We start from the raw sequence: 17,611 nt of genomic DNA on the forward strand, positions 1-17,611 counted from the left end.
AATATGGAAGTATTATTTGAGGAGTGAAATAGTATATGAACTCCAACACTGACAAGGGCTTTTTACGTGCTGGAAAGTTGTATTTCTTTGTGCCAAAATGCGAAGTGCCAACTGAGACTTCAAAGCTCTGTTTGACAAGGGCTGAATTAACAATAATGTTCGATTCATGAAGCTAGATAAAATATATTCGTTGTGAACATTAATTAAAAATTAAACTAAATCTTTCTGGGACTGTATGGAACTCTGTCATTTGGGTTCTCAGGAAGGGCACAAAGCACTTTATGTGGGGGCCTTTCAGTGTGTTGTAGGAAAAGGTCATGTTCTTCAACGTATTACCTTGGAGGGCAAAATTTCCAGCTACCTTCTCTCTTATTGTTCTTGAAGACAACAATTACTATTGTTTAGTGTCACAAGGCTTGAGAAATGCAAAGTAAGCTCTAGTATTTTTAGATGCAGAAATTTTAGGTTAATTTATTGCCTGTTTGCTCTAATGAAGGACTAGCGTGCCCAGCTCTGCTAACGAACATTCTCTACATACTATGTCATGGCTCACTGTGTTTACATAATTCTAGCTACTGATCTCAAAATATAGAGATATAGCAGATAAGAGACCTATTTATTTAAACTTTGTTTTCTCTGTCTTTCAAGGGAATGTATGCTGCTTATTGTCTGCACAGTAAGGGAGGATGAAAACTTTTTTGTTGGTAGCCCATGAAGAGTTAATTTTCAGGGAGTTTTAAAAGGTTATGGGCTAGTGTTTTTTTAAAATGAAGTATTTTTTAATCATTTAATACTCTACGACTGAGTACTAAGCAGTGGATCTGTTGTTGCTGATGAAACCTGTTATCGTTCTACTTTCTGATTTCTAGTGACTCTAGAATCTATTTGCTGACTTTGCACGGTATAAAGACTTCATGACATTTTTCAGGTGTTGTACTTCATACTGATAAAATCAGAGACCTCTCAGGAAAACCCTAGGGTTGGGGAATAAAAATAGAGAAATTGAGTAGGGAAGTTAGAGTGCTTGCATGCATGCATTTTTGTGCTGTTTGTGGCATGACAGGTGTGATCTGTCCTTCAGTATTGTGCAGGAAAATGGCTGACAACATTTCTTCTAATGCCTGTTGAGAGGAAGGAATTGGAAACAAAATTGTGTGCCTAGTCCCTCTCATAATTATGAAGACTGAAGTTGAAAGTGGGTATAAGAGAGCGATACAAAAGCTACGAAGGAAAAAAGCACTTACAACAAATCCCATTAAATTAATTGTGGCAGTTACTTGAGTTCAGGAAGCCTTGAATTCTGAAGGCTTTCCGCTAAGGGAGTGTGCAACTCTAAGTCATGAATGAGTGTTAAGTACTTTTATTGCTTGTTTTTACCAAATATAAAGTGAGAAAATTTGTGAAGATCATAGAATGCCAGATTGGAAGACACCTCAAGCATTATCTAGTCCAACCTTTCTTGGCAAAAGCACAGTCTAGACAGGATAGCCCACCACCCTGTCCAGCTGAATCTTAGAAGTGTCCAGTGTTGGGGAATCCACCTCTTCCCTGGGGAAATTATTCTCTGGAGCGGATCCAGAGAAGGTCAAGGGGCTAGAGCACAAGTCTTATCTGGTGTGGCTGAGGGAAATGGGACTGTTTCAGTCTGGAGAAAACGAGGTTGAGGGGAGACCTTATCACCCTCTACAGCTACCTGAAAGGAAGTTGTGGTAAGGTTGGTGTTGGTCTCTTCTCCCAAATAACAAGCAGTAAGATGAGAGGAAATGACCTCAAGTTGTTCCAGGAGAGGTTTAGACTGCATGTTAGGAAGAATTTCTTTACCAAGAGAGTTATTAAGCATAGGAACAGGCTGCCCAGGGAAGTGGTTTGAGTCACCATCCCTGAAGGTATTTAAAAGACATGCAGAGGTAGTGCTTAGGGACATGGTTTAGTGGCAGACTCGGTAGTGCTAGATTAACTGTTGCACTTGAAAATCTTCAAGGTATTTTCCAGCCTAAATTATTCTGTGATTCTATGACATAGGACTGTCAGCACTTTGTTAGCTCCACTTACACAAAATGCATCTTTACGAATACATAAGTGCTGACTAAACAAATTCATTATATCTGAAGCAACTGTGTGTTGGATTTTACCAAGCACATCTGAAAAAATTTAATAGTTTCTCCATTTCTGGTTGTATTGCAGATGTGATGGAAAGCCAGACTTTGCTACACAGGAATAGTCACTTGCATGTCTCAGAAGTACCTCCTTGCACACAGACATTTAAATAAACATGGCTGCTTATTATGAAAAGTGAAAATTGAGCGCAGAAAGAGTACAACTTTTAAAAACAAGATGCTTAAGGATCATGTATAGATCTAACAACTGGATTTTATTTTGGCAACCTTACTGTGACTAGGTTTGAGCTCTGTTGCTGGGCATGATTCACAGATTTGGAATATAATCAGGTTAGAGCTTACACTGATTTGATTACTGTATATGAAGTTTCTATACAAGTCTGTTGCTAAGGATACATTAACAGCAAGAACCGAATTTTAAGTATGATAAAGGCATAAAGTTCAACCAAATATTTGTGAATTTAGCTCAAAGTGGATTTGCATGCCCAAGCATGCCAGCCAATTTTTTAGTCTTAGTGATGAGTTTCATTTGCAATACTTGGCTGTTACCCATTTAAAATTATCAATGTTGAGAAATGCTGATCACTACTTTGGCATTTTCTCTGTCACCCCCAGGAAAGATGTCTAGAGATCGGGCTCTGAGGAAGCAGCAGCAATTGAATAATTTGGTAGCAGCGGTGACGAAGCTTGCTAAGCCTGGAGATGTGATTGTAGATTTTTGCAGCGGAGGGGTAATGTATATTTTTGTTTACATGATGCAGTTTCTTTCAGATTTCATCTTTGCAGTTCTAGGTGGTTGCTGCCACAAAGCCCAAGTACAAATGCTGAAATTCTGTGTGCTTTCAAAGGCTCTGCACTAGTTAGAGGATGTGTATCATGTAATGAGTCAACAACAGGTGAAGCTGAAAAGCAATTCAGATTTGATTTTGTTCTTTGTTTTTTTTTTCACAGGGCCATGTTGGAATTGTTCTTGCTCACATGATGCCATCGTGTCAGGTAATTTCTAAATGATTTGAAATGATTTTAGAAATTATAAATTTCTAAAAGTACTGATAGTATGAACTTTTGGTCTCTGATAACCATCTTAAAAAGATGTGCATGTAGGGAAAATAAATACGAAGACACACTTGTCTCTGGTCAGGACTTAGGTTTGAAATATGCACATTTTTAGCATAATCCCAATTCTTTCCTGAGAAAACAAAAGTTGAAGGAAAATATAAAATATATGCAGGCTGATTGCTATTGGCAAGTATTAAATGCCTTCCATTGCTGGGTTTCCTGCTAATAATTTTGGAGATCTCAGACTCTGCCATTTAGAGATTTTCTCAACTAAGCTACAAAGTTTTGTGCTTGTTGGTAGTGTTGTACTTTGACTTCTCAGTATGATTTTGCCTTACTTTCTGCTATGTATGACATCTAGGTGGTGCTTGTAGAAAATAAGGAGTTGTCTCTGACCCGTGCTAAAGACAGAAGTGATGAACTTGGTTTAAACAACATTTGGTTCATTCAAGCAAATTTGGACTATTTTAAGGGGAATTTTAACATTGGGGTAAGTGATTATAAATTTTCTACTTCAAAACTTCAGTGTCTGGTTTATTATTCTTAATTCAACTAGTATATCTGAGAAAAGAAAATTTTGTATGTCCTTACAGACAAGTATTTTTGATCCTATAAGAAGCACCTTTGTTATTTTAATCTCAATTAGGTTCACTTTGTATTTATTATTTGTTGCAAATTGGCAGTGCTTGTGTATTACATGAGTGAAGAAAGGAATGTCTCCTCCAATCAAATACAAAAATGTGAGTGCTGCCTGACTATGTTGAAGAAAAATGGGGTAAATTCTTGGTTTAATCATGTTATTTTAAAATCAGTGATTCATTAATGGATATACTCTGGAGAAGGTTTTGAAAATGGGAAGAGAATACTACTGTTGCTCACATTAACCCCGACTACACTAAAGTGAGATCAGAAGTGTAGTTAGGTGGCAGTGAAAGCATTTTAAGATAAAGCAAACACCTCAAGACTACGTGATGCAGAACTGAGAAGGAACAATCATGACAGTGTGTGCTATACTAATGATAGACACATGTATTCATTGAGTAAAGTACACTGAATCTGTATTTATAAAGGCAGAATGATATCTTGGGTTTGTAGGACTTATGCCGAGCACTCATATTGTAGTCAGCAGGAGATGTATCTTGAGTTCTGCAGGAGCAAAGCAGATGGTTTAAATACCTACTCCAAGCATCTGTGTTAGACACTGAAAGTAGATGAGTTGAATGTCCTCTCCAGGATATTGCAGCCCTCATAAGGCATAAACAGTCTTTTGTAACTCTGTAAAGATTCCTGTCTTGCAGTTTCCTATTCTGTTAATAGAACTTTAAATGAACTTTTGCAGCAAGCCCTAAGCTTTCAATGTGAATCTCACTGTTCTTTAATCATCCATCCAAGGGCTTGTTTTAGTTGTCGCTTAGATTGTTTAATGCTGAAAGTTTATAGTACATGAAGAGGGCTGTTTAACTATTTAGTGGGTTTATTTAATGAAGAAAAAAACACACAGTGCAGGAGAAAGAGGGGATAAATTATTTTAGCCAAGTCCTTCCAAGTGTAAATTTCCAGTTCTCTAGCTTAGTTTTCCATGCTGCATTGTCATATAAATCCCAGTGGATAAAAAGAGATCTATTTCAAAAAATCCGGATCTCTTTAATAATTTACTGATTTTTGTGTGTGAAATGTGTAATAGTTTTTCAATGAAACGAGTCTGCAATTTTTTGATCATTGGGGTTCCTGTCTTCATTATTTTTTAGTTAAATATCTTAGTGAAGTTTTGATTTCATAAAAAAGTGTTACATTCGTTGTTTTAAGTTTTGTGACAAGGAAAATATTGAAGCATATGTCAGAAAAATTCACTTGGAAATTCTTCATTTCCAGGCCTGTGATTTCAGTTTCTCTGACTCGATTCTGTAGTCTATTCAACAGACAAGCCTAGAGCTTTCCCTTTTTTTGGGAGACCTGTATCAATCTCACCTTTAGAATTAGTTTGTACCATTCTACCATGATTCACTCTTTGGGATTAGCTCATTAACTCAGGATTAAATTTTCTATGCAGCCACATTTAAGACAGGAACTGGCTGGTTTACTGACCAGTAGTGCAAGTATTTGTTGTGTTTGAAGGTAAATTATGTAAGTTTAGCTGCCTCTGTATCATTATGTCATAAACACTGGTCTGATACAAAAACGACAGTATAGTACATAGTACATAGATATGTACAAAGGTTGGCAAGGCATCATTTCTAAAACCATCTTTTGAGGCTTGTAAAGCCAAAAACTCATTGTGTGACCCCACCAGTTTAGGTCAAACATTGTAAATGTGGAGGTGAACATGATGGCAAGAAATTAGCTGTTTATAGTACTTGAAATTTAAAGAGATATAGAAAAATGAACGTGACAGAGGTCTTCATCTTTCTGCTTTTGATATTAGTTTAAGACATGTTTATATGCATTTTAGGTACCTTAACATCAAATCTGCATTACTTAGCTGTTTTCTTATCTATTATCTGCCAGGAGTTCAAAAGCAGGTTAAAAATAGTGTTGACTGCTTCCCTTTTGCTCCACAAAATTTCTGTCAGTATGAAGTGTTGTGGTAATGAAGATCAAGGTTGTGAAACAACCAGTTTGGGTGCCAAACTTACTGGTACATTGTAATATTGCATAGTGTAGTACAGCCACCAACCACAATGACGGATTTTCATCTAAAATTTAAAGCTTCCACCATTTGCATGCGGTATTCATTTAGGTGCCAACATTCAGAGGAGTCTTTGACATCTTAGTTGTTTTTAATACCTGTATAGTATTTATAGTGTCTCAGCTAATCTCTGAGAAGAGGTTGAAAAGTTTAGTGTTTGATTAGGGGGCGTTTTGTTTCAGATAGTGAGTTTAATATATAGGATATCCTGAGAAAGCTTTATCTTGAATTTTGTTTGTGATTTTTCACTTAACTAAATTGATTTTGAGAAACTCAAAGAAGAAATCAGGTGGTATAAACCTTCATATGGGCTCAACAAAGCTACTGGTTTTATCTCTGCTACTTTAAGGTCTCTCTTATAAACATACAAGCAAAGTGGATGTCTTTATTTTCTGCTTGGATAGATGAGGAACTAACTATATTCCATTATGATCTAATAGCTATGACAATAAGAATCTGTTTCTGATGGTTTGTAGTTCAATTCATATGAACAGTAAACTTTCATTGTAAAATTATTTTCTTAGTAATTTTTAATGTTTTGCTTGAGACAGGAATACTTGTTGCATTCTGTGTGCTGTTACAGTTCAGCTGATGATTAATGGTCTGCTCAGCTGAGCTTACATCAACTGATCTGCAAACAAAAACGTCTTTCTTTTAATCTGTATCTGACAGCAAAGTTTTTGTCTTCCAATTGCTGTACCTTGGAAAACAATCTTGAACCCTGAAATCTAAGCTTTATAGTTTAAGTCTTTTTCCTACATTTACAGTGAAGAAAAAGCAAATAAAACAGTGCAGTTTTATGAATCCTTACCACTGCATAAAATTAAAAATGTGCCTCAAGAATGTACTTACTTTAATGAAAACATAGAGCAATGCGTATGCACCAGGCCTGCTCTCTGAGCTATCAAGTATGTGGAAGAAGGCAGAGAAAGCAGTGCCTGTGTCTCACCTGGCTCTGTTTGATATCACAGGTATTGCAAATAGAGAGCTGCTTGCCTTTTCTTGCAGTATATTGAGTACAGTGATAAATTGCCTTTCTGTAAGACAGCATGAAGAACTTGAGTACAAGCTGTGCATTGCCCAAACACACATCAAAGCCTGCAGGTAGCTGATGTGATTCCAGTTGCAGCTTGAGGGCCCATTGCTGAGAAAACAAAAGAAAAGAATAAGGAGAAAAAAGACAAAAGGAGAGCAAGTTGGTTTGATCCTTCTCCCTCTGCCAAATGTTTGTTTTCTAAAGTTTTTACTCAATACCTTACAATCAAATCATAGAATGGTTTCGCTTAGAAGGAACTTTAAACGTTGTCTAATTCCAATCCTCTTGTCATGGGTAGGGACACCTCCCACTAGATCAGGTTGCTAAAAGTCCCATCCAGCTTAGCCTTGAGCACCTATGGAGGTAAGTCATCCACAACTTCTCTGGGCAACCTGTTCCAGTGCCTCACCACTCTCATAGTGAAGAATTTCTTCCTTATCTCTGATCTAAATCGATTTTCTTTCAGTTTAAAGCAGTTACACCTTGTCCTATCAATGGATGCCCTTGTGAAAAGTCCTTCTCCAGCTTTCTTGTAGGCACTTATGCTTAAATGTTGTTCTTAAATATGACCTTTGGGTATATCTATTACTTCTCTTACTGCTAAATTGAAATCCAAATTTGAAGTAGTTCTTTGTATTTCTATGTCATTTTTGCTTGACAAACTCTTTTGACAAAGAGTGATCTTTGTTGAGTGTTGATGATTCCCTTGTTAATAGAGTAAGCCATAATATGAAGGAGAGGAACGAAAACCTGAGGAATTAAGGACCAGGCCTTTGGTATAACAGCTTTCATTGTAAAAACTTCCTCATATATTTAACTCAGTCAGCCAAGAAATACTGCAATCGGATTGTATGTAGACTATTGCTATAGGAATTTGCTTGTTTTCTTGTTCTTTGTTTTTAATGCGCCAGGTGGCTCTGCATGCGTGTGGAGTGGCAACAGACATGGTGATAGAACACTGCATCAAGGCACGGGCAGCCTTTGTCATCTCCCCTTGTTGTTACGGCTTCATTCAAAACACAGTGAAGTTTAAATATCCACAAAGGTAAACAAAAGCTAACATCATAAGCTTTAAAATATCACCTTAAATGAAGAAAGAAAATACTAAAAGAGTATAGAATTATAGTAGAATATTAGTCAATTGAAGATCATTACAAGTGTCTAAGCTAAATTGGTTCAGTTACAATGTAACTGTTTCCCCATTTCTCTTTGCAAACCCGGCCTGAAAGGGAGACAGATTGGTAATTCCTTGGTTATTTTTTTCTGGATTTCTGTTCATAGTTCAGAAGACTTTATACTATCAAATTAGTAGATACAGTATGTGGGAATCTATGTAATATGCAGACCTTTTACCTTGAAATCATAAAATTAATAGAAAACTCATGAAAATTACGATAAGAAGGGGAATTGACATTTTAATGTTGGAGAAAGATGTAAGCAGTCAGCATAAAAAAATGGGTCTGCTTTATTCCACAGTTTGCTGCTTATGAAACTTGTGATTTATTCCTAAGTAGCCAAGCTCTCCCATATTTCAGTTTCTATTTTTAATACTTTTTTCTGTGGTCTGTGTAGATATTTTGTCTCCTTCAGATCTGCCGTGTTGGAGATACTTATATATCTTAGGCTTAAGAATTTTAATGGCTTTGATGTAAGTAAAATGTAAAAGAAAAGCCTGAAGTGGCAGAATATAAGAGGCTAACAGCTTTCTGAGGCAGAACTAGATGGGGAAGATGATTGTGGTTTTTTTTAATAAGGCTGAGCTTGGCATTTAGGATGTTCAAAATTAATCAGATTTAATTCTACAACAAATTACAACGTTGTCTTAGGTATATAATTGCTAAAATGAGAAACTGAAATGTGCTATCTTAAAAGGAACCAAAAAATCTAAAAAGAAATCTCATGCATCCATGTTAAATATTTTTTCATATTGTTCTGTAATAACAAAGTGTGCTGTCACATAAGGGTGTGGAGAGTAAATAATTAAACTTTGTCAGTTTGGCATACTTTGGTTTTAACAGTGTTTTCTTAGTCAATTTTAATCTTCTATCTCTTTATATGTGTCCCTTTTTGTTTTCTCTTGTGACGCAGTAAAACAAATAAGTATTTTTAGGGAAGAGGCAATAAAATTTTAAGCCTTCTGAAGTCAGCAGGCATATAGCTTTTCTCTGTTGACCTATTTTAAAATTGACTGCCTACTATTTAACTTTTGACCAGTTTGTTTTTAGATTATGAAGACTGTAAATGCTCACAATGTTAGAAAAAAAATTGTTGCTGTAGCTGGCACAAGGATGTAAATTATAGTGTTGAGTTTGCTAAAATTTTGAATTGTCAGACTATTTAGAAAATTATTTGGTTCATAACATATCAATCATAGCTTGAGCTATGTTTTAGGGTTTGTCTTTTCTTGTTTCCTGATACTATATGATCATGAAGCGTGATAACCTGCCCATAACCCACTGTAGACTTACCTTGCATTTGTGATACAAACAAAGCATATACATGTCTCGAAGTTGTGTACATTTAATATGAAGTATTTATGTGACAATATGGAAATCTCATAAAATCTGTGTAAGCATTTATAATGATTTAAAGAGAGATTTTTATGATTAATACAATAGATAAAAAAAAGACACTAAGTATACTTTTCCTTTTCTAGTGAACTGGAACTGTAATGTTTTCTGGGTTTCTTTAATGCATTTCTGTAGGATACAAATATTGCTGTTTTGTTTAAAATGTGTTCAGGTATGTAATGATTGCTTTTATTTTCCACCTGCTTTTTTAGGTGTTAATTGAATCAGTCTTTTTTTTTTCAGTCACCAGTTCAAAGAAATTTTGTCCTACAAGGTACGTAAAGGGCAGGGGTGGGGAGGACAGGGTTATGTGCCATTTCCTCTCTTTCACTGGATCTGATTATCTAATGAAATATAAGTGGTTGTGTTTTAATTGCTAGAGGGAGCATGTGTTATGTGAAATGTTCATTAGCAGTGGGGATGTCATTGTGTTGCTTTCTATCCACCATCCATTTTTAAGGCTTTTTTCTCCAATAAGGTGAAATGATTTCTCCACAAAAGAACTTTATCATGATGTATAAGTGAGCCATTCCTAAGTTACTTCAGCATATATCAGTGAACAGTTGTAGAATACCAGTTTATTTAGGTTTTAAATACTACTGTTTATACAGTGGAAATGTTTGATCATTTTTTAGGTAAAATTACTGCTTTGTAGATAATATTTTCTGATAAACATTAGATTTCTCCCTCTGTGTCTAGAAGATTGGACATAGTAAGCAAGAAGAGCTTATACTTGTCAGCAAGAATTTGATACGGTATTGTTTTTAAAACATTATTCAAAATGATTTCAGAAATACAAATGTGTTTTGACTCTGGAAAGCCAGATATAGAGACAATCTGAGAGAGAAGTGGGAGAAAGAGTCAGTAAGGCATGCAGATCTGACAGAATGAAGATAACAGATAACGGGGGAGTGAAGAATGACAATAGCAGAGAAGTGAAGAGCAGACAGCTGGTACTGATGTGTTATGCTCTGTCTAGTGCATTTAAACTATTATAGTTAGTGATGAGCTACCAGGAGTTTGAAGGTTAGGTGGACTTAGTGTGACATGGAAAGAAAATGTTTTCATTTGAGAGAAGTTATATAGAAACTTACTAAGTTTACATGTCAAATCCTAGACAAGGTTCTTTGTGTTTACAATATAAAAAATGAATTTTGGAGATGCAGAATAATCCCTTGTAACAGAAAAATGAGAGAGAGACGGTATTTCTAATATCTAAATATTTTGGGGACAGTGAGTATAGCAAAGATGTATGTGTGGCAGGGAACTTGAGATTATCCTTTTAATACTTAAGTAAGATGGCATTTAAAAATTCAGACAATTTCCAGACATTTTATATAGGGAAGTTCAGTTTTCTGCTAATACAGTAGTCTTATCTTCATGACAATCTGGTTCATGAATGCTTTACTAATTTACAGGGAAATAAATGTCCATAGGTGGAGATGATAAACGTAGTACAGAGAATTTGGATTTGATGTTATTTTTTCCCTTGATTAATATTCTTTTCAATGCATTTATATGTTTCTATTGTAATCATGAAGAACTTGTTTTATTTACTAACATATTATGAAAAGTAGACCTGTTCATAATACAGAGGGACATGGTGACAATTATAAAGTCAAGGCTGTCTAGATTATAATAGTATGTATAATATCATTACAGATGAGTGATTTTTTTTTCCTTAATCTGTTAATCCATGGAGGTTTAAATCACAGGGTAAAAGTTCCATCATTTTATAATTTGTGTTGAACAAGGTCACAGGGGCCAAGGACAACGCTAAAAAATACTACTGCTGTTAATAATGTAAGAGTGTATACAAACAGTCTAGGCTGGATGGTGCCTTAAATAATCCTAGTCATAAATAACTTTTGTTACACAGCTAGCTAGATGCATTTTTATATTTCATATTAATAAATTGTTACAGGTTATTGGCTACTAGCCAAAGCTGCCATGTGTTAGCCAGACGTTGTCTTCATAAGCCCGCTCCAGCCCCCATTTTAAATTCATTTCTCTTATCTTTCATTTTAGTGAGATCTAAAAAGACATCCAGAAGTCTGGCAGTTCCAAAACTTTTTGATGAGAACATTATGCTGTAATTCATTAGTTTATAGCTGCAAAGAATGAGGTTATGATAGCTGTAGATTTCTACCATGATACATTTTGAGACTCTACTTGTCAGGACATTCTTCCTGTAAGAGAATTGAAAAGTAAAACTAGATAATTTTACACATACAGCTTTGAAAACTTAATAGGAATTGAAAGTGTGGATGTTCTAGTTAGCAAGGTGACTGTTTATGTGCATACAGAGTTTGGGCAGTTCATAATTGTTCTCTTCGTCTTTTTAGAGATGCTTCTCTTTTTATTTCTGCCAGCAGGGCATGTGACGATTTAGTGATTATGTCATGCAGGAATGACGTAGCCACAACTTAGGCTCTAGTTTAACTTTGTGATCATCTCTGTAGAAAGCCAAGGCATTAGAGTCAGTCCAGATTTTCAAGTTAAGTGGTGAGGCTTACCTTGGTTCTGGTCTGGTTGGATGAGCTGAGAAAAGAGCCAGGTTGTGTTGGGTGCCTGAAGGCTGTTGAGGGGTTCTGCGCTAATGTGGCTCTCCTCCCTTTCCTCTGAAAACCTCTTTTTATCCCAAGCTACCTGTCACTGCTTCTTCTTCCCTAATGGCAGACACATTGCCCGTGCCTCTGCTCTCCTCTGTTCTCCAGTAGTCACATCTGGGTTTCATGTTTTCAGCTGTTATGTACTACAAAAATAGCCATATTTGAGATGGGCATAACAGGTTTAAGTCCTAAGCATTTAAAAAATGTTCTCATTTTGCTTGCGTATTTCTTATGGAGCTGTGATATGAAAACCTTTATGTGAGTCTGTTTAGCTGGGAACAAATATCCCTGCCTCAAGATACTGTGGATGTATTCAAATGAGCAATAGTTGAGTATCAAGTAGCAATAATATATTATTTTATAATATGTGGGTCAAATTCTTTGTGGTCACCTATTAAATCTGTGAATTGGATGGAGTGTACTGTTGAAGGGAGTTACTATCTTGATTAAATATGAAGTTCAAATTTCATTCAGTTTTTTTGTGAAATGAAGACTTTGGATGTTTATTTCCTCCTAATAAAAAGCCTGAGTAGGTATCATTACTTCATGATACTGAAGTCCCCTTACATGAAGATGTTCTCTCTCTGTCATAGGAATCAAATCCTTAAAATCATCATTTTATCTCAGACAAGAATAATAATTTAAAAAGTGAGGTTTTTTGATGCAAGACGTCCCTTTTTTTCCAGAGCTTTACATCTGGGAGCTTTGCTTAAAAGATTGTTCTTTGTTGTCCATTTTTGTTTTCTCCCTGTGACATTACAGGACATTTGGGGATGTTATACATTTCTAAAATGGTTCTGTTTTATTCTATCCTGTACTTAACATTACAGCTGTCCCAAAAAGCACAGTTGTCATGAGAGCATTTATTTAATTGCTGCACCTTCAAGGCTTTTTCTTTCACCATCTGGCTAACTTCCCTTCCGTGGCTTTGCTGGTTCTTGAGAAACCATTTTGGTAGTATAGGCGATGTGTTTTCAAAAGCAAATGCAGATGGGGTTCTGCCTGCTTGTGTAGTGATCCAAGCAGGGAGTAAGATGGTGAGCCTCACCCTCTACAGCACTGTAACCCTGGGTGACAAGAAGAAATCAACAGCAGCTGTTGCGGAAGCCTCTGCAGAAACAGTGGAACAGGGATAGTTTGAAAGTGAATTGTGCTCATTTTCATAGAATCATAGAATCATTTGGGTTGGAAGGGAGCTTATATATCATCCAGTTCCAACCCCCCTTCCATGGGCGGGGGCACCTCCCATCAGCCCAGGCTGCCCAAGGCCCCATCCAACCTGGCCTTGAACATCTCCAGGGATGGGGCAGCCACAGCTTCCCTGGGCAACCTGTTCGGGTGCCTCACCATTCTCATGGTGAAGAAATTCTTCCTTATGTCTAGTCTAAATCTGCCTCTCTCCAGTTTATACCCATTGCCCTTAGTCCTGTCACTAGAAGCCTTTGTGAACAGTCCCTCCTCAGCTTTCTTGTAGGCCCCTTTCAGTTACTGGAAGGTACTGGAGATCTCCTTGGAGCCTTCTCTTCTCCAGACTGAACGAGCCCAACTCTCTCAGCTAGTCTATTTTGATATAGGAAACTTTCATGTTCAGGGCCAGGTATTTTTTGCCTTCAGGGTTGACAGACCAGAAGAAGCTTGACCCACGAGACAATTCTTCTGAGATTCAAAATCACAGCTTGAGAGAAATGTGCAGTAGTTCAAATCACCTATTTAAGACTTTTGCCTTTGCTTGTTGATGCAGAGATTCTGCCCCGTGATGACTGTGCTAAAAGATGGCTGTGTTGCTCATCAGTAATCGAACGAAAAATTAGTCTGCAGTGTTTCTTTGAAGAATGCAGTCTTGTAGGCATTGCATCTAATTCAACTGCTACAGAAAGGCATAGAAATTTTAACAAGACATAAATACTCATGAGTAGAAATATCGTTGTGGTTACAAACGCTTGATTTACACACATACAAGCAGAAGCAGTGTCAAAACTGTGATTTGCACATGGATCATTTTTCTCGAAACAGTCTTCAACACGATAGTGGGTTTGGTACTTCTAAGCATTTTATTAGATTTTTCTACCTTTATTTGGACTAAATTTCTCTACTTTTTTTTCTAGGAGCACATGATCCTTTGCAGATTTGCAGATCAGACAGCTGTTCAGCTGCCACCTGAACGCAGGCTAATAGGTATGAATTTCAGCAGCTGTTGTGTAAACTTAGTAATGTATTTACCTTGCTATATAAAGGAAGATGTAGTACATTTATGAACAAGGCATTAAGTTGCTGTTTTCACATTACACTTGAAAAATTCGAATTTCTTCACATTTTTACTCTTGGTATTCAGAACCATGGTATAGAAGCTCTTTCCTTCTTTCAGAATTATCAATATGAGAGAGAGAGAGTTTGCATTCATTTTGAATCTGGGGAGGGACTGTTCATAAAGGCTTGTAGTGATAGGACAAGGGGAAATGAGTATAAACTGGAGAGAGGCAGATTTAGACTAGACATAAGGAAGGATTTCTTCAGCATGAGAGTGGTGAGGCACTGGCACAGGTTGCCCAGGGAAGTTGTGGATGCCCCATCCCTGGAGATGTTCAAGGCCAGGTTGGATGGGGCCTTGGGCAGCCTGGGCTGGTGGGAGGTGTCCCTGCCCACCGTAGGGGGGTTGGAACTGGATGATCTTTAAGGTTCCTTCCAACCCAAACTCTTCTATGATTTTATGATTCTATGATTTTACTGATTTTTGTTTCTTCACCTTTTTTTTTTCTTCCATCATTCTCTGAAAAGAATGAGGCCTTTATAAAGTTTAATAAGTCCCACTATTGCCAGTTTATCTAACATTAAAAGCATAGGTTATTTGTAGTAGTGATTTTCAGTGTGCACTGTTTGTCCCGCTTCTAATTTAATGCCAGCTGGAAAAGATAACACTAAATTGCAGAATTTGGGCTAGCTTTGGTGCAGGGAAGCTTAAGACCATGCAAACCTCTTTGGCCAACCTCTTTATTAGGTTCCTCATAATATTTTTAGAAATAAAACCAGAAGGTGTTCAGCTTACCACCTACTTAGCGTATCAGCCTTCCCAACTGGGGAAACTTATGTGACAGCTACAGCTATGTATGACTCAAATTTTACCTTTCAGTAATCAGTTCTGTTTCACATTTGTACTTTATCGCCATTCTGAGTAAGAGCAGCTGCTTCTGTTGGGTCATTTTCATGCAATTAACAGCCAAGTGTGTAACGTGCTCCTGTCTGGTATTAATGTTCTGATGGAAGCTATAAACTACCTTTCATGTCAAAAAAGACAGAAGAGGCTAGAAACTCTCGGGATATAACTGCTCATTCTTGGCTTGCAAGAATAAACTGGAAAGTATATTAAAGCAATATTAGGAAATCATAATAATGTTTTTATAAGTTTACTTTGAAGAATTTGAAGTATTTCCCATACTCGCTGCACAAAAATATTATTTTATAGTAGTAATAATTATAATACAGTTTTTTAAATAATTATTTTATAATTTTTTTCAGCTCTTTTCCTATCATCACAGTATTTGAATTTTTTTTTTTTTAAAGAGCTGAGTTCAGTTACCAGTGTAGCACCCCACAGTGTTTCCTGCTGTTTGCCAGGTGGACTGAAAATTGGAAAAGGACCCAAAAAACTTCTTTGAAAGGCTTTTTGCTTTTATCTGTTCTCTGTCACTGGAACTGCATTTTTTTTTTCACAAAAAACTCTGCCCTGATAAAAAAAAACAATCATAAATCTTATTTCTTTCCCTTCCCCTACATCGCTGCTTTTTCTGATTTAAAGAATTTTTTTTTCAAGTTCCATGTTACACTAAACTTTCAGTGAAGATCATTCCCATTTCAGTGTTATGTTTCAGTTTTGAAACTGGTTTAATGGGAATCTTGTTGGCATACTTTTAAGTTTTGTTTGAAAATAATTGAAGATTGAATTAGGTCAGTGTTACAGCCACAATGAGGTATTTTTAAATTAAATTTTGTGCAATGTGTGATCAAGTATTGAGAAACTGTATAGATATCATTTAATGAGAATATTCCTGAACAGGCGGAGACTCTTTTTTTTTTTTATTGTAAATGATGGCAAAAAGACTCATTCTGCTACTTTTTGAATATTTAAGGTCATATTGTAAGCTGTAATTTAGCAATTACCACTGAATTTATGTAGCTTTGGTGAAGTGACAAATAGTTTTATTTCATTACCTGTAAGTCCCTACAGCACTAAGTACAGCATTCTGTCTGTGACTGTCATGACCAACGGAAACAAGACATTTGGCAAAGGAGTTATCACCAATTTCTGTAGTATCTGTGAATGTAAAATATGCAGTTGTACCCAGTTCTGCTACACACAATTCCCTCTTAAATGAACAAAGTTCTGTTTCCCGTTTTCACTAGATGCGTATTTAATCCCCTATATGGAGCAGTGGGACCTGAGTGCAAGTGGGATTTTGTGAGAATTACTAGAGCATACCTGATTTATTCTGTCTGATCACAGAAATGCTCCATGTATTTCACAGTCTCACCGAGAGCACTCAGGGAACCAGGACCTAATTGTGACAATCTCAGCTCCCTAACTGTGTACGCTTGGAATAATAACAATACTGCTGTCAGTGGCAAGAGCGTGTACAAGCTGTTTTGTTCAGCCACCCACGGAAGGTGATTTTATATGAAACCACAAATGTAGGAGAGTAGTGCCTCAAGAAGTCATTTACAGAGACCTGTCCTGCTTGGTTATATAAACTGGTAATTTCTCCCTGCAACATACAAATCCATGCAGGACTGTGTTGGAAAGTTCTTCTTCCGGCCTAAGCTTATTGTTGTATCTCTAAATTGTCTTCTGCTCAATTACTGCCCCTCTCATATTCCAAGCTGCCAACAGAACAAATGTCATAGTGAGAGTGAAGTTAAAGTTTAATTTGTAAGTAAAGAATTCAACTGAGAAGGAGAAAATACTTCTGGTCATTGGCTCATTGTGGAAAGACAGAATATATTGGACTGATTATTGAATTAAAATGTGATGTGCATTAGCTGTTCTGAAATACAGGGAGACTGAGGAGCATGTTAGTGCCACCTACCCAAAACTTCTGCAGGCCCCTAAGAGGTGCGTACCAGGACTTGTAATGATGCAGGCACTCAAGCTGTTTATGTGCAGGGGAGAGAGGTAGGCAGTCTCAGAGGGTTGTTTGGAATGCCAAACTTGTGTTCTGGTGGTAAACAGAATGAATGCTCCTGTCTCTTCCCTTCATAGAATCATAGAATTGTTTAGGTTTGAAAAGACCTTTAAGATCACTGAGTCCAACTGTAAACCTAACACTGCCAAGTCCACTACTAAACCATGTCCCTCAGCCCCACATCTACACATCTTTTAAATACCCCCAGGGATGGTGATTCCACTACTTCTCCGGGCAGCCTGTTCCAATCCTTGACAACCCTTTTGGTGAAGACATTTTTCCTAACATCCAGTCTAAATCTCCCTTGGTGCAACTTGAGACCATTTCCTCTCATCCTGTTGCTTGTTACCTTGGAGA

General features: G+C 36.8%; 1 protein-coding gene across 4 annotated transcripts in view; it reads left to right on the top strand.

Annotated features, from left to right (window-relative positions):
• GSTCD (glutathione S-transferase C-terminal domain containing) overlaps positions 1-17,611 on the top strand; it is a 74,289-nt gene that overhangs the window by 49,247 nt on the left and 7,431 nt on the right. For 3 of the 4 annotated variants that reach the window (XM_054065651.1, XM_054065652.1, XM_054065653.1), the window contains 6 exons: positions 2,733-2,848; positions 3,069-3,113; positions 3,538-3,666; positions 7,810-7,943; positions 9,712-9,742; positions 14,186-14,255. In XM_054065651.1, coding sequence (XP_053921626.1) covers positions 2,733-2,848; positions 3,069-3,113; positions 3,538-3,666; positions 7,810-7,943; positions 9,712-9,742; positions 14,186-14,255 — 525 coding nt within the window. The other variant, XM_054065654.1, reaches the window with a different exon arrangement.

This window comes from Cuculus canorus, chromosome 4, assembly GCF_017976375.1.
Source record: "Cuculus canorus isolate bCucCan1 chromosome 4, bCucCan1.pri, whole genome shotgun sequence".
NCBI lineage: Eukaryota > Metazoa > Chordata > Aves > Cuculiformes > Cuculidae > Cuculus > Cuculus canorus.